The sequence below is a fragment of the Moschus berezovskii genome, chromosome 6 (assembly GCF_049115385.1).
Source record: "Moschus berezovskii isolate FMDL1 chromosome 6, NW_MosBer_1.0, whole genome shotgun sequence".
Lineage (NCBI taxonomy): Eukaryota > Metazoa > Chordata > Mammalia > Artiodactyla > Moschidae > Moschus > Moschus berezovskii.
This window is the reverse complement of record NC_142465.1, coordinates 47,854,994-47,881,569: the sequence shown is the minus strand read 5'-3', so window position 1 is coordinate 47,881,569 and position 26,576 is coordinate 47,854,994. Positions and strand designations below refer to the sequence as shown.

The 26,576-nt window shown below is 35.6% G+C and overlaps 1 protein-coding gene across 8 annotated transcripts in view; it reads left to right on the top strand.

The window, feature by feature from the left end:
* The window catches only part of CNOT2 (CCR4-NOT transcription complex subunit 2), a 121,635-nt gene that overhangs the window by 24,516 nt on the left and 70,543 nt on the right, over positions 1-26,576 (top strand). For 3 of the 8 annotated variants that reach the window (XM_055396238.2, XM_055396231.2, XM_055396233.2), the window contains exon 2: positions 19,543-19,685. The exons of 1 other annotated variant lie outside the window; for it this stretch is intronic. In XM_055396238.2, coding sequence (XP_055252213.1) covers positions 19,638-19,685 — 48 coding nt within the window. In that variant the 5' untranslated portion in view covers positions 19,543-19,637. Of the gene's footprint in view, positions 1-16,131; positions 16,250-19,542; positions 19,686-26,576 lie in introns of those variants that run through there. 4 more of the 8 variants (XM_055396232.2, XM_088836986.1, XM_055396230.2 and 1 more) reach the window with 4 other exon arrangements.

Here is a 26,576-nt window from a genome sequence, read left to right as displayed (position 1 = left end):
GCCGTTTCCTCCTCCAGGGTATTGAACCCTGTCTCTCGTGTCTCCTGCACTGGCAGGCAGGTTCCTTCCCACTTAGGCCAGCTGGAAAGCCTGTTAGACTATGACTATAGGCCAAATACACCTGCCGCCTGCTTTTATAAAGAAAATTTTGCTGAGTTACAACCACACCTGTTAGTTTATGTATTGTCTGTTGGCTCTCTTGTGTTGCAAGTGCAGAATTGGTTATTTCCAACAGATTTTTTTGGCCTGCAAAGCCTAAAACATTTATCATCAGGGTGGCCCTTTATAGAAGAGTTTGCTGTCTCCTGGTCTGTTGTTCAGTCACTCAGGTTTGTCCAACTCTTTGCGACCCCATGGACTGCAGCACACCAGGCTTCCCTGTCCTTCACCATCTCTTGGAGTTTGGTCAAACTCATGTCCATTGAGTTGGTGATGCCATCCAACCATCTCGTCCTCTGTCATCCCCTTTTCCTCCTGCCTTCAATCTTTCCCAGCATCACGGTCTTTTCTAATGAGTCAGTTCTTTGCATTAGGGGGCCAAAGTATTGGAGCTTCAGCATCAGCATCAGTCCTTCCAGTGAATATTCAGGACTGATTTCCTTTAGGATTGACTGGTTTGATCTCCTTGCAGTCCATGGAGCTCTCAAGAGTCTTCTCCAACCCTACAGTTAAAGCATCAATTCTTCAGCCCTCAGCCATGTTTATGGTCCAACTCTCTCATCTGTACATGACTACTGGAAAAACCATAGCTTTGACTAGATGGACTTTTGTTGGCAAAGTAGTGTCTCTGCTTTTAAATATGCTGTCTAGGTTTGTCATAGCTTTTCTTCCAAGGAGCAAGCACCTTCTAATTTCATGGCTGCAGTCACCATCTGCAGTGATTTAGGAGTCCAAGAAAATAAAGTCTGTCACTGTTTCCATTGTTTCCCCATCTATTTGCTATGAAGTGATGGGACTGGATGCCATGATCTTTGTTTTCTTAATGTTGAGTTTTAAGCCAGCTTTTACTCCTCTTTCACCTTCATCAAGAGGCCCTTTAGTTTCTCTTTGCTTTCTGCCATAAGTGAAAGAAAGAAAGTGAAGTCTCTTAGTCCTGTCTGACTCTTTGTGACTGCCTGGACTGTAGCCTAACATGCTCCTCCATCCATAGGATTGTTCCAGGCAAGAGTACTGGAGTGGGTTGCCATTTCCTTCTTCAGGGGATCTTCCCAACCCAGGATCGAACCTGGGTCTCCCTCATTGTAGGCAGATGCTTTACCATCTTCGCCACCAGGGAAGTCTTTCTGCCATAAGGGTGGTGTAATCTGCATATCTGACCTTATTGATAATTCTCCTGGCAGTCTTGATTCCAGCTTGTGCTTCATCCAGCCTAGCATTTTGCGTGATGTACTCTGCATATAAGTTAAGTAAGCAGGTTGACTATATGCAGCCTTGATGTACTCTTTTCTAATTTTGAACCAGCATGCTGTTCCGTGTCAGGTTCTAACTGTTGCTTCTTAACCTGCTGTTATCATCAGGCTGGCCCTTTACAGAAAAATTTGCCATCTCCTGGTCGATTATACATTGCCATATATTTGTTCTTTTTGTTGTTTTTCATTCAAGAAATTCTAAGCTTCATTATTTACCTTTGCACAAAGAAACATCCTGTTCTTAGAACAAGTTGTCTCATGATCTTGTCTTTTTTTTCCTCTGAAAATGTATTTCACCTTCATTTTTTGAGGGATACTTGTGTTCCATCTATAATTCTAAGGTGACAGTTCTTTTCTTGGTAGCATTTAGCTAGAGTTGAGTAGTAGCAACTACCTTCTTGCTGTTGTTTCTGTGGTTTCAAATACTAACTGTTATTTGATTTTTGCTGTTGTGCTTCTGTTGTTGTACTTATTATCATAGATAAGGAGGAAAATAAAAATTTCACTTTGCCTGTGTCACTGTATAAAGTAGGAAAAACGACCAAGAAGTATATGTTTCAGGGAAAGTAGGAGAGACAATATATTTTAATGTTTGGAATATTCATGTATTTGAACTATGCCTATGCATTCTGTGCAAAGAGGATTTACCTTTTTGTTTTGTTACTTGTCTTTTTCAACGTTTGTGTTGGCATGCCCTATAGTAGAATTTATCTTCAATATGCTTTCACATCACAACCCATCCTTTTCTTTTGCAAACTAGCTCATCTTTCTGTATAATTTCTCTTTTTGGCATGTATTTGCAGAGTTGTCTTTGCCCTGTCTTGCTTTGTTATAGCCAAGTCACATCAAGGTTAATTTAGCCTTGAGTCCTGAGCCAGAAAACAGTAGATTCTGTTTTCTCTGGTTCTGTCAGTAATTTTGTGTGTGTGACCTTGAACAGGGATGCTTTCACCAGACCACAGTTTCTTTATCTCTAAAACAAGTAGTTTCAACTAAATATGCTCTGAGGCTTTTTCTTGTTCTTAAATTGCTTTGCTTTGTTATCCTCTGCAAAGTCTTATTCTTGCTCTGAAATTCTCTCCCAGGTGTTCATATCCTTTTTTAGGCCATGAATGCCTCTGGTTCTCTGTTGACACATGTGGACCCTTTCAATCTTAAAGTAATATTTTAATTGTGAAAATTAAATATACATGCAGATGAGGACACCAGTTAGAATATGATTTTTAAGTAAAACTTTAAAACAATTTTGTTAAAATTTACTTTTAAAAAGTAAATTTAGTGATGTGCATATCAATAGTGTCCAGTGGTATAGAGTAATTTTTAGGCTAGTAATGCACATAAAGGAGAATTTGAAACTTGAAGCAGCTGAAGTGTTTTGAAAATATCTGTATTTTCTAATGGTAACAAAATCACAGCTGTAGATAATCCCACTATGGCTTGCTACTTACCTTTTTTTTTTTAACATTTTTAAAAAATTGGGGTGTAATTGATTTATAATAGTTTCAGTTATACAGCATAGTGATTCTAAATTTTTATAGATTGTACTTCATTTAAATTTAAAATAATGGTTATGTTTTCTGTGCTGTACAGTATATCCTTGTAGTTTGTACCTTCTAATTCCCTGTCCTTTCTTCTTCCTCCCTTCTCTCTTGCCATTGAGTTGCATGGCAACCACTAGTTTCTTCTCTGTGTCCTTTTCTGTATTGCTGTATTCATTCCTTTATTTTTAGGTTCCACAATAAGTGATAAGATACAGCACTTGTCTTCCTCTTACTTACTTAAGTAAGCATAATACCCTCCAGGTTCATCATTCATGTTATTGCCAGTGGCAAAATTTCATCCTTTTTTATGGCTGAATAGTACTCTGTTGTATATACACACACCACTTCATCTTTATCCAGTCATCTGTTGATGGATGCTTTTGTTGCTTCCTTATTTTGGCTCTTGTAAGTAATGCTGCTGTAAACATGGAAGTGCATGTATCAATGCAAATTAGTGATTTCATTTTCTTCAGATAAATACCCAAGAATGAAATTGGTGGATCACTGGTAGTTCTCTTTTTAGTTTTTTTGAGGAAATTCCATACTGTTTTTCACAGTGGCTTGTCAAGTTTACATTCCCACCAACAGAGTATAAGGATTCTCTTTTCTCCACGTTCTTGCCAACACTTGTTATTTGTGGTCTTTTTGATGATTATTGCTTATGTTTTTAATTAAAGATATGCTAAATATCAATTAGAGATTAGCAGAATAAAGATGTAGCTTTTTCCCATCCAATTTCATACCCACTGTGTTTGATCAACAAACTCTGCATTAAAATTTTTAAAATTAATTATTATTATTACTATTTTTGCTGTAGTGCACAGCTTGTAGGCTCTTAGTTACAGGAGCCTGGGCCTCAGCAGTGAAAGCACTGAGTCCTAACCATTGAAATGCCAGGGAATTTCCAACAAACTAAATGTTTTTAAAATCCAGATTAAAAACTCCTGCTCTTGTTAGTCTGCCAAGACATTTAATTTAGTCTGTTAGGTGAACATAAATTGTGTTTAATAAATATTAAGTGCTTTTCTTAATGAGTGAATATTACTGTTAAAGATGTGGATATTGTTGCCATTTGTAACTTTGTGTTGTTGTTTGCTTTATAATTCTATGGAGAATGATTTGTAAACATAGTTTCTGACCCCAGGATCTGTACAAGTTGGAGTTTTTATTCCAGAAATAAATTCTCTAGTTCTGTGCTTTTTATGGGTCCTTCTTTTCTTTCTTTTTTGTTTTTAAAGACTTATTTATTTAGAGGTGCAGACTCTAGAGCATGTGGGCCTAGTTGCCCTGCAGTGTGTGGGATCCTCCCGAACCAAGAATTGGACTTGTGTCCCCTGCTTTGGCAGGCAGATTCTTAACTACTAGACCACAATGAAGTCCTTCATACGGGGATTTCTAATTGAAACCTCCGTTTACTTTGAGACCCCCTGAACTGTAGCCTGCCAGGCTCCTCTGTCCATGGAATTCTCTAGACCAGAATACTGAAGTGGGTACCCATTCCCTTCTCCAGGAGATCTTCCCAACACAGGGATTGAACCCAGGTCTCCTGCATTGCAGGTGGATTCTTTACCAGCTGAGCTACCAGGGAAGTCTTGGGATTTAGTAAAGCTTGTTAAATATTTTTGCTAGGAAGTAGAAAATAACGTGATTATTAATATCAAGAGTATTTGGCTGTTTTAATACTGAATAATTGTTCCAGAATCTCTGATAAATTTTGAAATAATTTGTCTAGCTAATATTTCTTAAAAGAGAAAACAAATATTTTTTGTCAGTGGAACACTGCTATAGTTAGCCTTGATATGACATATGATAAAATGAATTTGGCTGTTATGCAGATTAAGCAAATAATACATTTTGTCTGTATTGCCTGAACTTTTTGAATTGTGGGATTTTGTCATTTTTAATTCATTAGCAGTAGAACAACTAAAGGTTGTAAAAGTTTTTTTTAGTTTCTCTTCTCATACTGCAATGCTACTTGGCTGGAGTTGAGACTCATACTCAAACTTCTTTGACTCTAGGTTTACTTCCATTTTCTCTCCTGGAAACATTTGTCCAAGGTTTGTTTGATTTTTCTTGTAGGATTTCTTAGTTGCCTCCCCACCCCCATCTCCCACTTCACATAGAAAAAGAGTATATTTTTTGTTAAATACATAATCAGTCATGTATAGAAATGTGTTTGTGACAGTTGTCTTTAACAAAATTCCACTTAACTGACATGCTCTTAAACCATTGCTTTCAATTCCTGTAGTTTACAGTGTTCTGACACTTAAAGCTAAAGAACCATTCTAGCTTACTTATGTACCGTTTGCCCTACTGGGCTAGGTATATGCTGAGAATCAGCTGTTTTTTATGCTAATGTTAATGCAACTTTTAGCTTAAGTATAATATAAGCTAATGAAATAATGAGGTAGAAAGAACTGTTGTTTAAACTGTTTGTGTATATGCTCTGGAAAAATAGGGTGGATGCATTGGAAAGACTTTACATAAAATGATTTAAAAATTACCAAAGGATTAAGTGTGGATAAGCCTCAAGTTTTAGGAAGATTTTGGTTCAACTGCATAAAGTGTATTTTCTCCCATATCTGGAATAATGGCCTTTTGCAAGTTGGAACTAATGCCTGAGCAAAATTCTTTTCATCTTTCAGTTCTGCCATTATTAAAATGTGAGATTCTCTTGAAGCTAGCTCTCTGTAGGGTCGGTTGGTTGGTTCTGACCACACTACCCACAACTTGTGGGATCTTAGTTCCCTGATCAGGGATTGAACCCAGTCCCTTGGCAGTGAGGGCAGAGTCCTAACTACTGGATTACCAGAGAATTCCCCAAGCTAGCTCTCATTATGGTTGATAGATGGTTATGGTAAGTAGTTCTAAATGTGATAGCCTGATAATAACTTTTAGGGGAACAAAGGGGGCTGTCCCCCTCTCCTTTCCTAAAACCCTACGATCAGATTTCTCCTTATATTTCACTGGCCAGAGTTGGTTTTAATGCCCTTACGTAAATCATTTACTGAATGGGCCTGGGAGGGGGCATTGTATTATCATATTAGCTTAGACCAATCAGAATTTCCCCTTAAGTCCTGTGGGTAAGGTTGAAACACTAACAACCATGGCAATCAGAGGGAGGACTGTTAATGAGACACCCAGGAGTGTCTGCTATAGAGAGACAATTTAAAAGGTAGAAAGCATTTGCAGAGATTCAGAAAGGCGTAGAAAATGGACTTCTTAAGGAATTTTGATGCTTCCTTAGAGAAATGTATGAAGATAAGGTACATTGAATTTACTAATTTCTGTGTAAACAGGTTGACGCAGAAGCATAGATTGACAATAGTAATCTAGCTTTAAAACTTAACAATTTAGCAGTGTGCTTTGTGACACAGTGCCTGTTTTTTCTCTTAGTTGTCTGAAGCTGTGTTTGAAAGGATATTGTGGATACTTTATTTCCTGATTCTAGAACTTTGAAACTCCAGCTGATTAATGTCTGTCACTTGTCACCCTGTTGCTGATTTCCTTCTTCTAGAATCATAGTGAGACTTGAGTAGAACTTTTGACAGCTGGAATTTCCCAAAATGATTTCATTTTTCTTGAAACCATAATTGGTATGATAGATATATGTTATATCTATGATATTTCTAAGATATCCATCATACCAATTACAGTTTCATGAAGAAAAGGTGATATATACGTGTACGTTTATGTCTTTGGGGCTTCCCTTATGGCTCAGCTGATAAAGAATCCCTCTGGAATGCAGGAAACTTCGGTTCGAACCCTGCGTTGGGAAGATCCCCTGGAAAAGGGAAAGGCTTACACATTCCAGTATTCTGGTCTGGAGAATTCCACACACTGTATAGTCCATGGGATTGCAAAGAGTTGGACACAACTGAGTAGCTTTCACTTTCACTTATATTTTCGTGTGTGTATATGTAGATATGTAAAGACTGGATTCACGTCAAGTGAGCATGAGCTCAAATTATGGCAGTTATCCAGCTTACTTAACTACCTCTTGACCTTGTGTAATTTTCTTATTGTCAGAGGTTTTTTCTCATCTGTAAAAATGGTAGACAGTAATATCTACCTTATATAATTATTTTGAGGGTGAAGTGCACAGTACCTCATGCCTTGCAAATGATACTTAATATTGCATTTGTAGGAAGAAATGTTAAGATAATGGATGTATTTTTAAACCTAAAGTATTGAAACTCCAATACTTTGGCCACCTGATGCGAAGAGTTGACTCATTTGAAAAGACCCTGATCCTGGGAAAGATTGAGGGCAGGAGGAGAAGGGGACGACAGAGAATGAGATGGTTGGATGGCATCACCGACTCAATGGACATGAGTTTGGGTAAACTCCTGGAGTTGATGATGGACAGGGAGGCCTGGCGTACTGTGTTTCATGGGGTCGCAAAGAGTCAGACACGACTGAGCAGCTGAACTGAACTGAACTGATTGAATATATTAGAAGAACTTTTTTATTAGAAATTTCTTGTAATGAAGTTTTACTGGAATTTTTCATCTACTTCTGATTATTTGCTTCTGCACTTGCATTGTATGTATTTTAACAAAAGAAATCTTGTGCTTTTAAAAAGCAGTTTAAAAATTAATCTTTTAGGCCCACCATTATTTCTCAGAGGTAGAGTAAGAGGCAAGGAAATGGTGCATTGGCATGCATAGGAAATGTAAAATGCTCTTATACATTACTCTCAATATATATAGTGTTTCTTTTTGCCTAGTACCTACACTGAGGTGAAAACATTTTTGAATTTCACTCTGCTATAAAGTCTTAACCCTGGCTATACATTAGAATCATCTGGAGCACTTAAAAAAAACAACTGATGATCAGGTTCCAAAGATAGGGGCAAGGGTATATCAATATTTCTTAAAAAACAACAATAACGGAAAAACCCAAAAAAACCCTCGGTGATTCTGATGTGCATTTTGTGATTAAAAATGGTATAAATCCTTCAGCCTGTTTCTGTCCTGTATAAATAGGCCTGTTGTCTCTTCCTATCTGTGTTAGTGCCCCAGACAGTCATGTACCAGTGCCTTGAAGGGCATCTGTGGCTATTCCCTTGTATTTCATTAAAAAGTAGTGTACCAGTAGCTGCTGCTTTGTGTTTTACAAAAAATAAACTTTGAGTAGTTGGCAGAATATCTATTAGTGTTCACTATGTTATATTTAAATGGAAAGCTGTGATTATTCTTCTCTGCTTTCTACTTAAGCTTTGTTTTAATATTCTTATGAAACCTGGAAAAAATTAGTTTTGAGGTTTCAGATATAACTGGCTTTCTAGATTTATGTTAAGAGCAGCATCTTAATGAGGTAATTTGGTGAGCTTAATTGTTATGAATTTGGTAATTAAGTCTAAATAGTTGATATGAACTAGTTAGTTTTTAATATCACCCTATCAGAATGAACACCTTATAAAAATTATGAGAATAGTATTAAAGTTGCAGTTTTCAGATTTCTGGTCCCATTTGCTATATTCAGTTGCTGGTATAAAATAAAATTATTTGTTGAATGTACAGCCATTTTGCATGGGAGAGTATTAAGAAAGGAGCTCTTATTTATTCTAAAGAGTTTGACTTTCACATTATAACTTAAACAAATTTTCTTGTTGAATCAATAAAACCAGTAAGTCCTTTCTAGTAAATTGTGAAACTAAGTTGTTTGTTTCTAATTTTTTGGCTGTACCGTGTGGCATGTACCATGTGGATTTTAGTTCCCCCACCAGGAATTGAGCCTGTGCCCCCTGCATTGGAAGTGTGGAATCTTAACTACTGGACCACCAGAGAGAGAGGTCCTGAGACTAATATTACTTGGTCCTATTTTAGAGGGACTGCTTCGGTGGTAGCTGCTTCCTCCTTGGAAACTTTTGTGGATTTGTAACTAACTGCAATGAATGGTACAAAAATATTCCATTACTTCTGATAACTTTCTTTAGCTATAAACTTGCAGAAAATTGTTGTTGTTCAGTTGTTGAGTTGTGTCCAACTCTGTGACCCCATAGACTGCAGCAGGCCTGGCTTCCCTGTCCTTCACTATTTCTCGGAGTTTGCTCAAACTCATGTCCATTGAGTCAGTGATGCCATCCAACCACCTTAACTTCTGTCGTCCCCTTCTTCTCCTGCCTTCAATCTTTCCCAGCATCAGTGTCTTTTCCAATGCTTCAGTTCTTCACAGAAAATTAGTTAGTAAGTACTAATAGTTTGGCCATTTACACATTCAGATTGTTAAACGCATCTGGTAGTCTGATCTAATTAAACAGCTATTTACTGAAATGAGGTTTTTGTATTGTAAATTTATTTCACACTGTTTGAGCACACAGATTAAACGACTTATCTAAACATACATGTAAGTTTCAGGCAGAGGAAGACCCCCTGATTGTTTTAATTTGGGGCCCCAATTTCATTTAAGACTAAAACAAATGAGGAGTGTTTAATTTGAAAGCCTGTGGTTCAGAAATTATTGAACTTTTGTCATTTACGTTCAGTAGAAGGAAACGGTAACCCACTCCAGTATTCTTGCCTGGAGAATCCCATGGACGGAGGAGCCTGGTGGGCTACAGTCCACGGGGTCACATAGAGTCGGACACGACTGAGCGACGGAACGGAACGGAGGACTGTATTGTATTTCATTTTATTTGTAACTTTTAAGACTTGGTAGTAGATATTTTCTGTCTTGAGATGCTGGGCCTTTAGACTGTTGATTTTTTAACTTATCCATCCCTGGCTTGCGAAGATCCCCTGGAGGAGGGTATGGCAACCCAGTCCAGTATTCTTGCCTGGAGAATCCCCATGGACAGAGGAACCTGGCGGGCTACAGTCCATGGGGTCGCAAAAGAGTCGGACATGACTGAGTGACTAAGCACTGTACAGCACATGTGTCAGGTAACTAGAAACCTCCTTGAAATATATGTGGCATAACTACACAGATACGTTAGAAATAGTGTGTCAGGAATGGTACCAGTGGAGAAAATAGAAGACACACAAAATTAAGTTATAAAGCATTAAATTAGGACAACCAGAAGTAAGAGGATTTTAAAAGAATGATTATTATTTATTAATAATGATTTATTTTGTTTTTCTTTGTTGTTGACTTTGGTGACTTTTCACTTTGCGTGTTAAATAATCATAGACCCATGAAACTTGTATTATTGAAACATTCAGAAAAACTATTTTTAGTTAATGTGACATTTTCCCAGACTAAGTTTGGTATGAAACAAATTCCTGAGTTTTATTTATTTTTATTTTGTCTGCCCACATTTCTTGTATATAACATAAGTCATCAATTCAGAATTTTGAAAACACTTATCTATGTGATCGAACCAAAAATTAGGTCAGAAAATAGTTTATAAAATCTTTGTAACTACAGCCTACCTACTAACAAGAAACATTTCTTTGAAACAATTCTCGAATTTGAGAAACCTAAGATTTTAAAAATAACAGCTGTGTGCATTTACTTCAGCTTTTGTTGAGCTTCATTGAAATTGGTTACATCTGGTAATGTGTTCTAATTAATAGCTTATCTGTAATATAAATATTCTCTGTATCAGAAAATAAAACCTAACAAGTTCAACTCTTTTAACCTGACCAAATTCACATTGTAGCTTAGTTGAGTGTGGTAATAACTACCAAATTAAAACCTTTTAGATATCATTCCCAACCTCCAAAATGTTTGGGCAGTGTTATAACGTACTACTGAGAAATAAAATGGGAGGAAAAAAATATGGGAAAAAAATCAACTGTAATTGTCCACTTTCTTAAATGGATTGCTTTGACACAGACCATTGGAGTTGCACACATTAAAAAAAATTAATGTAAATTGATCACTTTATTTTACAGACTAGGAAACTGAAGACAGAGAGGAGATTGGTCAGGCTAATACTAACTAGAATTCAGATTGTCTGGTTCTTGTTCTATTCAAGATATAGTATTCTTGTATGATAATGATATATAGAACTTAATAGAAACTTCCAGAAATTTTACTCATGATTAACTGATTTCTTGTTTTGAGAAATCTTTTTTTGAAATAAAAATTAGGGTTCAGTTTGCGTTTACTTAGAGAATATTATGTGCTTAACTTTTGTTAGCCTCATATTAGGGAAATGTGTAGGATGAATAAGCCTGCTTTTTTTTTTTCTTATGTAAGATTTGGTTTATAGTCCCTTTTACTGGCTTCTTGTCAAATTTAAGCTGATAGCATGACTAAATCTATTTTAAGGGTTTTTAATTGAGTTAAGGCATAGAATGTTTATCATTTCTACTGGTATATTCAGTAACTTTATTCTAAAAGTATCTTTTTTTTTTTTTTTTTGAACAGAGGAAAATTTATGCGTCGAACCTGGACTGGTCACTTATGATAATATACATGCTACAATTCCATTCTCTCCAATCATTCCACCTTCACCCTCTCCCACAGAGTCCCAAAGACTGTTCTAAATGCCTATGTCTCTTTTGCAGTCTCTTATACAGGGTTCAGGTTACCATTTTTCTAAATTCCATATATATGCGTTAATATACGGTATTGATGTTCTTCTTTCTGGCTTACTTCACTCTGTATAATTGGCTCCAATTTCATCCACCTCATTAAAACTGATTCAAATGCATTCTTTTTGATGGCTGAGAAATACTCCATTGTGTATATGTACCAAAGCTTTCTTATCCATTCATCTGCAGATGGACATCTAGGTTGCTTCCATGTCCTGGCTATTATAAACAGTGCTGCAATGAACATTGGAGTACATGTGTCTCTTTCAATTCTGGTTTCCTCGGTGTGTATGCCCAGGAGTGCGATCGCTGGATCATATGGCAGTTCTATTTCCAGTTTTCTGAGGAATCTCCACACTGTTCTCCATAGTGGCTGTACTAGTTTGCATTCCCACCAACAGTGTAAGAGGGTTCCCTTCTCTCCACACCCTCTCCAGCACTTATTGCATGTAGACTTTTGGATAGCAGCCGTTCTGACTGGTGTGAAATGGTATCTCATTGTGGTTTTGATTTGCATTTCTCTGATGATGAGGGATGTTGAGCATTTTTTCATGTGTTTATTAGCCATCTTTATGTCTTCTTTGGAGAAATGTCTGTTTAGTTCTTTGGCCCATTTTTTGATTGGGTCACTTAGTTTTCTGGAATTAAGTATCTTGAATATGATAGAAGTTATTGCATGAGTAGACCCTAGTGATATATGTATTACATGCTTTGCATTTTTGAAATTTAAAAATCTGTTATCAGTCTGTTAAAATGATTGGAGATCCTTATTCAACTTAGTTATTTGGAAATACTTAATACAATATAGAAAATCATCTTTGTTTACATTGCTTACAAATCTTTTAAATATTACTTTATCAAGCTTGATATATGTAGCATTTTACAGACTTATTTTCAAGCAACATACAACATACCAGTAAAATGATCCATCTCTAATAATTGAATGATTACCTTATTTAAAGTGTTTTATAGTTGAGAACAAACTGGTACCAGTAGAGGTATCTCTGACTCTATTCCAGTACTACATAGTTTGTTCTAGCTGTTCCTCCTTGCTTACCTGTAACTTCCCTGAAGTGGAAAATCTGGCTCCCACCAGATTTTACTGACTGCTTGTCTTCAGTAGACATGTATAGTTGTTTCAGCATTACTACTAATCTGCAGCCTTGTAAGGAATCACTTTACCAACCAGAACACAGTGTTCATATACAGTTCTTTTTTTTCTGCTACAGTTACCAGTCAGAATACTGTCTACCAAAGTTACTAAGGTCAGCACCATTTTCCATACCCTCTTCAGTGTGGATATGCCAAACATTTGTAATACAGTTACTCTTTTGCCAGTTTTGTATTTCTAGACTCCTGGTTGATTTTTTAAATTTGCATATATTCAGCTTTACTCTTTATGTTGTTAAGTTCTATGGATTTCAGGACATGCAAGTTCCCTCTTTGTCTCCTCTGTAATAGTCACTCCTCCACCCTTCTCCAGTTCCCTGGCAACCTTTGATCTATTGTCTGTCTCTACAGTTTTGCCTTTCCAGAATGTCATATGAATAGAAACACTATATGCCCTTTTTGGTCTGAATTCTTTCCCTTAGGAAGTGCTTTTAATATTCATCCATGTTGCATGAATTAATAGCTTTTTAAAAATTGTTAAATATAATTCTGTTGTATAGATATACCATTTTATTTATCCCTTCCATTGTGATTCAGATGGTAAAGAATCTGCCTGCAATGCAGGAGACCTCGGTTCTATCCCTGGGTTGGGGAGATCCCCTGGAGGAGGGCATGACAACCCACTCCAGTATTCTTGCCTGGAGAATCCCCATGGTTAGAGGAGCCTGGCGGGCTGCAGTTCATGGGATTGCAAAGAGTCGGACATGACTGAGCAGCTGAGCACACACACATTGAAGGACACCTTTCTTGGTATAAACAGTCATGTGTAAGTTGGCATGAGCATTAATTTTCAGTACACTTTGATAAATACCCAGGGGCACAATTGCTGGGCTATATATATGTTAAGTGTATGTTTAACTTTATTTTAAAAAAACCCAAAAACTGCCAAACGCTTCCATAGTGACTGTATTTGTTTTCAATTTTGAAAGATATTTTAGACAGATTTAGAATTATTGGTTGAATGTTTTATTTTCCTCCTCCTTTGTATAGTTTAAAAATGTTGAGAGGAATTCCCTGGTGACCTAGAGGTTAGGATTCTGGGCTTTTACTGCCATTGCTTGGGTTCAGTCCCTCCTGATCTGGGAACTGAGATCTTACAAGCCTCACCCTACCCCATCCAAAAAAAAAAAAAGTTAATTTTTTTCCTCTTGTTTCTGATGACACGTTGGCCATCATTTATGTCTCTGTTTCTCTGTGTATATTCTTTTTTTCTCCTTCTGGCTGCTTTATGATTTCCTTATTACTATTTTTCAGTAGTTTGACTCTCAAATGATAATCTTGTTTTCTGGTTCTCCTTTTAGAGGTTGTTGAAGTTACTGGATCTATGAGTTTATAGTTCTCATGAAATTAGGAAGAATTTGGCATTTTTTTTAATGTCTTTCTTGCTCTTGTACTCTTTCTGGGATACTGTTACGTTAATTTTGGACTCTGTGATATTGCTCAGCAGTTCACTGCCGCACTTGATATTAACTCACAGTTCATTGTCCCATGGTTCCTCCCCTCCCCCCAGCCTCTTTTCTCACTGTGTTTAATTTTGGATTTTTTTCTGTTGCTGTGTCTTCAAGTTCATTAAGCCTTTCTTTTCAAGTTCATTAAGATGTTTTTTACTCCAGAAGAATTCCAATGCATGTTTAGTTATAGATACTAACTTTTTATCTCTGAAATGATCAGTTTGAGCCTTTAAAGAATCTTTGGACTTTGAAATAATCATAAATTCATAAGATGCAAAAATAGTACAGATGCCCATTACCTGTCTTCTTCCAGTGATATCATCTTACATAACTATAGTGCATTAATTATCAAAACCATGAGTCGATATAACTGACTAGATATGCAGAGTAACTCACCTCAGCGTTTTCCTCCTGCGTTCCCCTTTTCGTGTTTGTCTCATTCTGTGGTGTTTTCACGTGTGTAGCGTCACGGAACTGCCGCCACCAGGAGCATGGTGCAGTTCGCTGCTGTGCCTTTCTGTTCTGCTCATAGTTTCCTTTATTTGCTTGCGTGTATAGAATGCAGCTACAATACCTGGTAACTGCCATGTCCACTGAGTCTATCGTAGCACTGGTTTTTTTTTTCCGTTTTTATATTTCTCCTTGTTGTGGATTGTATTTCCTGCTTCTTTGCATAGCTAGTGTTTCTGACTGGATGCCAAACATTTAATTTTACATTATTTAATGCTGGTATCATATTATTTTAAGTATTTTTGGGCTTTATTTTGGAGTATAATGTTATTTAGAATTGTTTTGATCTTTTTGAGGCTTGGTTTTAAGCTGTGTTAGTGCTGGTCAAGAACGTTCTTTGGTTTAAAGCTCTTTTGGTTTCATTACTGAAGTTTCATTATTTTTTGAACTTTATTCAGTACCCCCTGTGTTAAAAGGTCTACTCTGGTTGGTGGGAGGGGCTTCCCTGGTAGCTCAGAATCGGCCTGCAATGTGGGAGACTAGGGTTTGATCCCTGGGTGTAAAGATCCTCTGGAAAAGGGATAAGCTACCCACTCCAGTCTTCTGACCTGGAGAATTCCATGGACAGAGGAGGCTGGCAGGCTTCAGTCCATGGGGCTACAAAAAGTTGGACACAACTGAACGCCTTTAACTGGCTGATGGGAACATGCGTTTGAGGGGTTTATTCTGACTACTGTACTCCTTTTCAGAGACTTTTTCTTCAGACTCAACAACCTTTTTCACATGCATGCACAGATTTAACGAAAACATTGAGGAGAATCTCTCTCTAGACCTTTGGAGCCCTTTGTCTGCAGCTTCCTTCTCTCCATTTGCCCTGGAAATTCTAGCTGTTTTGGTGGTTCCCCTAACTCAACTCTTTTTTCCCTTAACTCGTAGAGACTCTTAGAACTCAGATTGGGTTCCAGCCCCTAACCCCCTCCCTGTGTTTCAGCCTCATAACTCTATAGGCAATAAAGCTTACTTCACTTGGTTTTTTCTCTGGATGATCTCTGGCCTGAGATGATGTTCAGTGTCTGAAAATCATTGTTTGATACATTTGTTCCTAATTTTTTAAGTTATTTCAGGTAGAAAGGTAAATACAATCTGTTTTTCTGTCTTGGCCTCACTGCCTTATAGAAAACTTCATTTTAGTTTTATAAACATTTGTCTTTTTTGACTTTCTAAAATTTACTGGGAAAACAGTGCATAAACTTCAGTAAATTTAGGCACCCACAGTACAAATTCTTTCTCATATTTACTTCCTTTCACATATTCTCTGTCTCATATATCTATTCACACTTTCTTTTATCTATTCACTGTCCTTCCATTCCTAATATGAGCATCAACACAGTCTATTATTGAGCATTTTTGTTTAATATAAGATAGTGGTGACAAACGTTAGTTTAATATAAGATAATTTTGACAGACGTTATCTGTTTACCTAGAAGAAAATGAAGTACCTTCATTTCTTTCCTTTGTTTACTAAAAGAAGATAATGATTCTTTGTTATTGTTCCGTATAGAATATTGATTCCTATATTGGTTAGGACATATTCAGGCACACTTATTGTCTCATTGTGTTGCAGGAGGGGGGACCCCTTCCAGGGCCCAAGAGTGGGCTCTTGTCTAATATTCAGAAGTGAATTGTCCGAGGAGACACATGTGCTGACAAAGGAAGAGACTTTACTGGGAAGGGGTGTCCAGGTAAGAGCTGCATAGTTAGGGAACCCAGGAGGACTGCTCTGCCACGTGGCTTGCAGTCTTGGCTTTTATGGAAATGGGATTAGTTTCAGGGTTATCTCTGGCCAATCATTCTGACTCAGGGTCCTTCCTGGTGGCACGTGTGTCACTCAGCCAGGGAGAAGGATTCTGAGAGGTTTATGGGACATGTGGACTGGTGTTTTCTCTTTCCCAAATCATTCCAGTTGGTGGTAGCTTGTTAGTTCTGTGTTCCTTACCAAAACCTCGTTGTTGTTAAGTGGTTACTTGTATGTCTGGCCAGAGTGAGTAGTTTCGGTCAGTGGTTCCCCTAACAAGTGCACTTCGTTTTATTGTGCTTAATTCTGTTATGTTTTTACAAATTGAAGGTTTGTGGTAATCCTGCATCAAACAAGTGTTGGTGCTGTTTTTCCAATATTTACTCACTTTATGTCTTTATCCCATTTTGGAATTCTCAGATTATTTCAGACTTTCTTATTTTTATATTTGTTTTGGTGATCTGTGATCAGTGATCTTTGATGTTAGTATTTCAAAAAGATGGTGACTCACTGGAGGCTGCAGAGATGGTTAATATTTTTTAGCAGTAAATTTTTTTTTTTAAGTTAAGGGATGTACATTGTTTTTTTTTTAAGACATGGTGCTGTTGTACACTTAATAGACTGCAGTAAAGTGTAAACAAATACTTATGTGCATTGGGGAACAGAAAAATTTGCATGACTTGCTTTATTATTGCTGTGATCTGGAACCGAACCTGCAGTTCTTGGAGGTGTGCCCATAGTGGCTGTTGTTTGAAACGCTAAGCCATGAAATTCTTAACATTACCCACACTGGGGAAACAAAAGAAACAAGTTTTACTTTTGTACTAATCCAACGGAGAAGGCAGTGGCAAGCCACTCCAGTACTCTTGCCTAGAAAATCCCGCGGACAGAGGAGCCTGGTAGACTGCAGTCCATGGGGTTGCTCCGAGTCAGACATGACTGAGCAACTTCACTTTCACTTTTCACTTTCACACATTGGAGAAGGAAATGGCAACCCACTCCAGTATTCTTGCCTGGAGAATCCCAGGGACAGCGGAGCCTGGTGGGCTGCCATCTATGGGGTCACACAGAGTCAGACACGACTGAAGTGACTTAGCAGCAGCATAGTACTCCAAAGTTAGTATTTTTCTTTTATCTGGTGAATGTACAGATTAAATATTAACTTTTATTTTTAATTATAATATTATTTAGTACAAAAAGTCCTAATCATCTTTCATATGTATAATGTTATGCTGTTGAAAATGGGATAGTTTTGCCTGCCTTTAGATTTCGGACGTATCTTTTATTAAACTAGTACAAATGGAATATAGTGCATCAACTTATTTTTAAACTTATTTAAGAAAGAAAGCATGCTTATTTCCTAAGAAAAAACTGAAATTTTACACTTACTGTTCACTGAATTCAGAGTTGTCATGAATATGTTAATGAGGCAAGTGTTATTTTAATCTATTAGTATTATAAAATACATTGAAACAGGGTTCATGTTGTTTTGGGGATGTATGATGCATAATAAATACTTTTCTTCTCATTTTGTGACTGTCATGAATGTTTAAATTGAAGTTGAATGTATGTCACTTAAAGTGTTCTTGACCCCCCAATTTACCAGATCATTTTTCTTTACGAATAATCCAGTTCCTTGCTAGGATTATATTTATAGCAATAAATATACTTATTCTTTAAAGCACTTTCCTCCTTTGTTACTTTTAAAAGAGAAGTTTAATTCCAGTAGTACATATAAAGTTGGTAATGCACAGTTACATTTTTGCCATAGAGCCAGGCATCTTTGAAGTATTTTAGTGAAACATTTACAATGTAAGATGGTCACAATTAAGTACCCACTAACTTGTTACCAAACATAAAATGGGAGGTGTAGTATAGGTTTTTACTACTTGAATTCTTTTTAAAACATAAACCTAATAATACTAATTTTAATGTTTTCCTTGAAAAATACTCTATTCTTCTTACTAGATTGCTTTTTAGGGGTAATCCGTATGTATGTGTATATGCATGTTTATTGGTTTTAATAAAATTGATTCATACTTCTTGTGAATTTAAATTAGATGTTTTTATTATCCTCTTCCAAAGTGAATTTTGTCTGATGTTAAATAATTGCTCTAAATTTGATTATAATTTTTAGTGGTTTGCAACTGTTGTGACTTTTGTATGTATGGTACTTACTACTTTCCTAGGGTAAAGTGAAAGTGAAAGAAGTCGCTCAGTCGTGTCCTACTCTTTGCGATCCCATGGACGGTAGCCTATAAGGCTCCTCCATCCATGGAATTTTCCAGGCAAGAGTACTGGAGAGGGTTGCCATTTCCTTGTCCAGGGGATCTTCCCAGTCCAGGGCTCGATCCCAGGTGCCCCACATTGCAAGCAGTAAACATTTTACTAAAAGTTAGGTAAAAGTAAAACTTGTGTTTTGAAAACAGCTGTTTACAAATTCTTTGTAGATACCGCTTTTGAATTTTTGATCTTTCATATTCAGTTTACATTTTTGAGTTAGCATCTCTGGCAATTAGTACCTCTGCCTCAGTGATTTTTTTTTAAATGTGTCTGAGGTTTACAGTGCTTAGTCATTTTTGGACTTGTTTATCTCTAGCCAGCTTAAGAAATGAGCTCTGTTAATTTTTGCCCTAATGTAAAACAGCAAATTGTTAGAGCATGCATGAAATTGGAGGACTGAAGGACTAAGGCATCCAGAAAGTTGACATTTGTTGCTACTCTTCATTGGGGTAAATTTTAATGGACTATTACATCTGTTTACAATTCCAAGATTATATGATGTATTCACATCCTATGGCATAGAAATAAACCTCATAAACTGAATAAATAGCAGCTATATAAATCAGCATTTGTAGGAGAGGAATTTGAAATTAAATGACTGGATCTGAATTAACATTTCTGAGACTAACAGGGGAATGTTTATTTAAAAGAAAAAATATGTCAATTCAGGGCTGCATTTATTTGTCCACTCCATTTTTATTCATTATAACTTTCTTCCTATGTGTGCGGTCTGGCAGACAGTTTTAATTGCAAGGGTAAAGGTTTTCATATTTAATAACTTCTATCTCAAAGTATGTCTGCCAGTCCAGCCCTTCCTAGATGGTTAAGAGGAAGATCAATTAGAATATTAAAAGTACTTTTGGTTTTGTTTTCTATGTATCATATTGGATATTTTTGCTGCTGTTCATATGTTTACATGTTAGTAATTATGACGGCTTTTGGATAATTCCACTCTAGAGGGAGAACTGGTGGGCGGTCCTTCCTGTGACACGACCCTTGAGTGACAGTTCTATTTGATTGCCTCCAGTACTGTGAGGAAAGGACACGACTCTATGGTGAGGACTGATGGACATACATTATCTGAGAAAAGAAACTACCAGGTAAGATCAATTTTTTTTTTCTTTTTTTCTATTGGTTATATAGTTACATGCACTGCTTAATATGTTGTATTTAATTGGAATCAGCAGGTTGGCTACATCTGAGTTTGAAAAATTGGGGTTATAATTTTTAAAATATGCATGTTGATATAGACAGTTGAAATAGTTGGGAACATTTTTCGGACTAAACCATGCTTATAATAAATGTATATTATTACAAATAATGTACATATATTTATATAATAAATATGTATATGTTCTTTTAGTGTCAGAGCATAAATTTCCTGTTGTGTATATATATATATATATATGTCAAAACTTAGATTATCTAATACACAATTTATGACTTCATGACTTGATTCAGACTTAGTATTCCATAAAATGTTGATTGCCTTTACACATATTCTTCCTGTAAGACTAAACCTGAAGTCTTGGACTATATTCAGGGTATTATAGCATCACAGAGATGTAGACACAATTGGTTAGAGTATAAAAGAAATAGAGATCAGGGTACTCAGACACTCAAATTGTATTGAAGTAGCTTATCTATTATCGTTAGTTTGCTTTCCTTACAATACTGGATTCTTGCTCTCTCATTTATTTCGGTAGTTAATAATAGCCATCCTCTACTAAATATGTAAGGATGCTGAAAGGATAGTTATAGTGTAATATTCCTGTTTCTTTCTGAGCTTTTAAAAGAAGGTGAATTTTAAAGATAGTACTATTAAATAGTGATTTTTTTAAAAACCTATAACATTTGAATTTAATTTCCTCAAAGAATGTTTTATTAATTTGATAATAATTTAATGTCAAAGTATGGAGTGATTCAGAATAAGCAATAGTTTGTAACTCAAGCAGGAATAAGCTTTTGGCTTCTTTCACAAATACATGTCCAACCTCCCTCTGCCCCTTACCACCAGGTGTTATTTTCTGCAGGCTGTGAAGGCAACTAGTGTGATAGTAGCAGCTTTGTTAACTAACCGTTTATCTTCTAATCATTAATGTTAGTCTGGTTAGTCTTTTCTTCCCTCAGACTGGAAAAGTGAACAGTGGAGAAAATTCATGGTGAAATAACAAAGAGCTTTTGAACACAAGACTTAGGTCCTATACATAATGAAAAATAGAGTCATATTTAACCTTTCTAGAATTTGACCCAATTTTATGTCTGAAGTTTCTTGCCAGATTTTTATAATTTAATAAGCCAGAGTAAGTGTTGGCTATGTAGAAGCAATTCTCCCTGTAACCTTTTCTGCTCTGAATTGCCCTCATAGACTTGATCAGCATGGCCTTTATTCATTACTTACACTAGCTGTGACTCCTCCTTCCTCACAACCACTTCCAACTACCTTGACTCATATAAGATTTCATTGGTTACACTACTTGGGTTGTTCTGTATTTTGATAGATTATGCTAAGTTTTTCTTTTTTTTAAGAATATCATAATTCTAGATTGTATGGCTTTTCAGTATAATCCAGTTTGTAAAATGTAAGTATAGAAGTTTTGTATCATCACACAGTGTGATTAATTTACTTTATGAAATCATATTAATAGAGAATTCCAAATTTTACACTTAAGAATAAAATCAGATTATATTTTATACATGAAGAGATTTCCTAGTTTCTGTTCATTCTGCTCTAAAAAAAAATTGTTGAGTCACACTGTTTCAGTCACATTATTATAAATAATCCAGACTTTTTAGCTTACCAGAAAATTCATTTTTAGTTAGGGTTTTTCTGCCTGAAAGTATTTTCCCTTTTCTTTTTACTTAGTGACAGTCAATGCATGTTGGAATATTCTTGGAAACAATTGTTTAAATTTATATTGTAAAATTATTTTATTTTTAAAAGCCTCTTCTGAAAAGTACATGTATAGAAATATAATTTCTGGTCTGATAATTATGATATACTGATTACATATGGGAAATCCAAAGGAATAGTAGATCAATTACTTCTGTATTGGTAGCACTTAGAGTCTGTGTATGTATGCTGAGATGAAATAATTTGGATTTTTTAAAATTACATGTTTGTGGAATTTTATTTGTTGTTTTTCATGGATAAAGTAGGATTTCTTTATATTCATGTTTATACCTATTTTAATTTATCTTGTTTTAATTTATCTTACTTGTTTTAATTTATCTTTGAGGTCTTTTATTTTTGGAGTACAGTTGATGTCTTATAGTGATATTTAAGCATTCTGATAATAATAAGCTAATGTTCCAGAATTTAATAAAAAGGGTAATACTTTGCCAATTCTTATTTCATTGTGAACTTGATTAAAGACTTAGGAACTCATTTGGGAAGATGCATTTCCTCAGCTTTGTGCTGAAACTTAGTGACTTTCAAATGGGCGTTGGTTGAAGTATTGATTTTTCTACTGCTATCTACTTTTTGTATTTTATTTCTTATTAAAGTTTGAATAGAGTATTTGAAGTTTATTTAGATGGACAGACTGCTATACAGACAGGACAATTTAATTATATAAATGGTTTACAGTTTATTTTTAGAAGAATTGTCAAGCTTCTTCTAAGGAAATGTAACTCGAATTTTTAGCTAGAATTTCTTATCTTCCTCTAATTTACACTAATTTATTCCAACTATGAACACAGATCTAATCATGCTAATTAACCAGGTTAACTTACCAGTGCCTATTCCCCTTTCTAATACAATAAAGATGAGCTCCTAAACCTTACATATAATCTTTGTACATTGTGATCCCACATGCCTTTATTTCCATTGTCTTCTCTGTTATAGTGAGTTTTTCCATGAGTTATATAAAACTACTTTTAAATCTCCCTGCAATGCACTTTTACATTTATGCCTTTACTTGTTTGGGTTCCTCCATCAGTACTTTCAGAAGCCAATCAAAGTGATGGCCTTCAGCATTCCTTTCCCTTGCTTTCATAACCTTTGTATCTATTTCTAATTTAGTGTGTACCGTGACAAACTGAAATTATGTTTATTTTTTCCTTGTCTTGCTGTAGCCCCATGCTGCCCAATACCACAGGTACTAGCTCCATAAGTGGTATTTAAATTCATGTACATAAAATAAAATAATTTAAATTCTTAGTCATGTCAGCCATGTTGCAAATGCTCAATAGTTGTATGCTGTTAATGTCCACCATATTGAACAGTGCAGATATAGAACTTTTCCATTATTGTAGAAAGTTGTATTGGACAGTGTTTCTGTATGTTAAGCTTCTTGAAAATGGAGCCATATTTATTGATATTTTGGTACTGTCAGTATCAAATGGTTTCAGTTACGTAATAGGTGTTCAATGGCATATTGTTGTAATAAAATTAAAGAAGTTACAGAAATTGCACAGTGTGCTAAGGGAAATGCTACATATATATATCCAGTATTTTTAGGGTATTACTTTTTTTAAATTTGAGCTTATTGATCATGTCATATGTTGGCTAGTTCAGTGTATATTATCTACAAACTAGATCTAATGCATCCCAGTCTGTATGTCCCTTAAGAATACCTCTTAATGTAAAATACCACATTAACTTTGTGAAATATATCATGTCAGAGAACAAACGATAGCAGTGATTATATTACTGTTTCCTCCTCTCTCCCCCTTCCATTAAATATTTTATTTCTGTTTTATTATTATTTTTTAATTACAGAGCTATAGAACATAAAAGTTTGTAATTTGACTGTTAACAATTTAGTGTGTCTATTTTTTTAGTAATTATATAGGTGCAAATATGATTTGTTATTGTTTTTAACATATATACATATTTCAGCAGCTTGCATATAGTACCTAATGTAGATGTTTCCATGCCCCATCCTTCAACTTGCCTCCTTCCCCGTAAGTACTTACTAGTTTGAATTTTGTTTCATTCTTTTTGTTTTTATATTTTTGTTACATACATAGTTCAGTATACAGGTGCATCTTTATTGTGTGTCAGTTTTTTAGGAAGTGGTACCCTATATTCTGTTATTTTGAATAGAAAAAAAATAATAAATTTATAGCCCACCTTTTCCCAGATATTATGAAAACACTCAACACCTATCTGACAGTTCAGATCAGCATTTCAAATATCTGACAATTCTGCATAAGGAAAGCATTTAAAACACAAGTTACCTAATTATTTAACAGTTGATGGTGCATATACAAATGCATCTGGTAGGTGAGCTTCCATTCCGTACACAAGAGTATTGTACAATACTGAATACAAATTAATTTTTTTCTTTTTATTTACTGCAGTGAAAATGTAAATAAGCAGTGGTGTACTCCATTTCTTTTATTGCAAATTATAACACAGTATTGGAAATTTTTGTCTTTCTGCTATCAGGATGCATCTTACAGTGGATGGTGTCTTAGAGCCATCTAGTAGCTTATAACCTTTTCTTGATAACTTCTTATATGATTGAAAACAGCACTAGCATCAAAACATTTTAGAATCTGATATGTTAATGTTACAGCTACATATAATAAAGAACACTTAAAAAGAACTTTTGAAAAATGAATACACTCAGCAAAGAATTGTTAGAATAGATGATAGAAGATAGAGCAGAAGGATGAAGGTTTCAGTCATTGTTGCTCTTTGACATTGGGTTGAGGTTAGCAAGAGTGAGCTGAGGAAGGAATTCATTCAAAAATAAATAAAATACCTGAAGCCAGTGAACTGGTTCACAGTTCATTGCTCTTGAAAATCTTGGAAACGAATAACTGTAGCCACAGGTGAAGGCAGGGGAGTAAAAAACTCTCAAATTGCATGACTATTTATGTTCTATTCATTTGCAGTTACATAATTCCTGCTAAAATGAGATTGCTTTCGAAGTTGCATTTAAAATGCAATGCTTTTGTTCATTTCATGATCATATTAACAGCCACAAAAGTTATTTTGACTCCATGACCTAAATATTTGTTTAAAATAAATTTTTGACATTCTTTTGTCATTTATGGCTCCCCTTCTTCCTCTGGCCAACCAAAGACATCAAATTAAATGAATTCCCAAGTTCATCATTGGCTTACTACATGATGCTAACAGTGCTAACAGTGTTGTTCTCTTTGAATGTGTATATTCTGATACTCTTACTTATCTTATGAAATCATCAAATGAGGTGAAATTTAGTTTCCAAAAGGCAAGTTTCATTAAGATACGTGGTTTTATGGCACCCGTGGTATCTTAGTAAATTTTTCACAGGGCCCCTTGGCCAACAGGAATGTACATAGTTCATATGATATCTGACAGATACTGCCTTGTTTCCCAAGAAGATTTAAAATACCTGGAGCATCCCCATGTGTTCACTGTGGTGCTCCTTTGGGAACTTAGTTCTAGGTTTTTGCATATGAAATAATTGTGTTCTGTTTCAGAAATGTATTTTACATTGAAGTGATTTGCCCCAATCATGAATATGGAATGTGTTCCTGATTAAATAGCAAATTAAAACATTAATGTAGATATTTCTGTCAATGAGAGAAAATATAGAAGCAGTTTCCTTTTTTTAAACTGAAGTATAAATATAGTAGATTTACAATGTTGTGTTAATTATTGCTGAACAACAAAGTGATTCAGTTATACATATATACATTCTTTTTAAAAATATTCTTTTTAATTATGGTTTATCATAGAATATTGAATATAGTTCTCTGTGCTATACAGTAGGATCTTATTCTTTACCCATTCTGTATATAAAAGCTTACATCTACCAATTCCAACCTCAACTTCCATCCCTCCCCTAAACCCCTCCCCTTTGGCAACCACCAGTCTGTTCTCTGTATCTGTGATTCTGTTTCATGGATAGGTTCATTTGTGTCATATTTTAGATTCTGTGTATAAGTAATACCTTGTAGTGTTTGTCTTGCTCTTTCTGATTTATTTAGTATGATAATCTCTAGTTGCATCCGTGTTGCTACAAATGGTATTATTTCATTCTTTTTATTATGGCTGGTTAGTGTTTCTTTATGTGTATGTACCCCATCTTTATCCATTTATCTGTTGATGGACAGATGTTTCCATGTCTTGGCTATTGTAAATTGTGCTGCTGTGAATATGGGGTTGCGAGTATCTTTTTGTTTTACAGTTTTGTCTGGATATATGCCCCGGAGTAGGATTCCTGGATCATATGGCAACTCTAGTTTTAGTTTTTTGAGGAACCTCTATAGTGTTTTCCATAGTGAGTATACCAGTTTATATTTTCACCAGCAGTGTGAGAGGGTTTGTTACCTTTTCTCTGCACCCTCTTCAGCATTTATTATTTTTGTTTTTAGAGTTTGCAGACTCTTTTATATGTATATAAATACATGCACACACACACACATAATTTTATTCATTTATGGGTGTGCTAGGTCTTTGTTGCTGCACAGTTTTTCTTAGGTCTTCAGCGAGGCTGCAGCAAACAGGGGCTGCCCTCCAGTTGCAGTGGCAGGCTTCTCACTGTGGTGGCTTCTCATTGTGGAGCACAGGTTCTAGGCCCGTGGACTTCAGCAGTTGCAGCATGTCAGCTCAATGGTTGTAGCTCATGGGCTTAGTTGTTCCGCCACATATGGGATCTTTCAAATCAAGGACTGAACCTGTGTCTCCTGCATTGGCAGGCAGATTCTTTACCACTGAACCATCAGGGAATCCATATCATTTATTTGTAGGCTTTTTAATGTTTGCCATTCTGACTGCAGTGAGACAGTACCTTATTGTGATAATTAGTGATGTTGAGCATCTTTTCATGTGCCTATTGCCCATCTGTATCTGTATGTCTTCTTTGGAGAAATATCTGTCTAGTTCTTTTGCCCATTTTTTGATTGGATTGTTTTGTTGTTGAATTGTATGAGCTGTTTGTATATTTTGGAAATTAGGTCTCATTTTGCTTTGAGAGACTGACCTAAGAAAACATTGGTGCAAAGTTACTTTTTAAAATATAGTCTCAGCAAGGATTGAGAAGATGCAA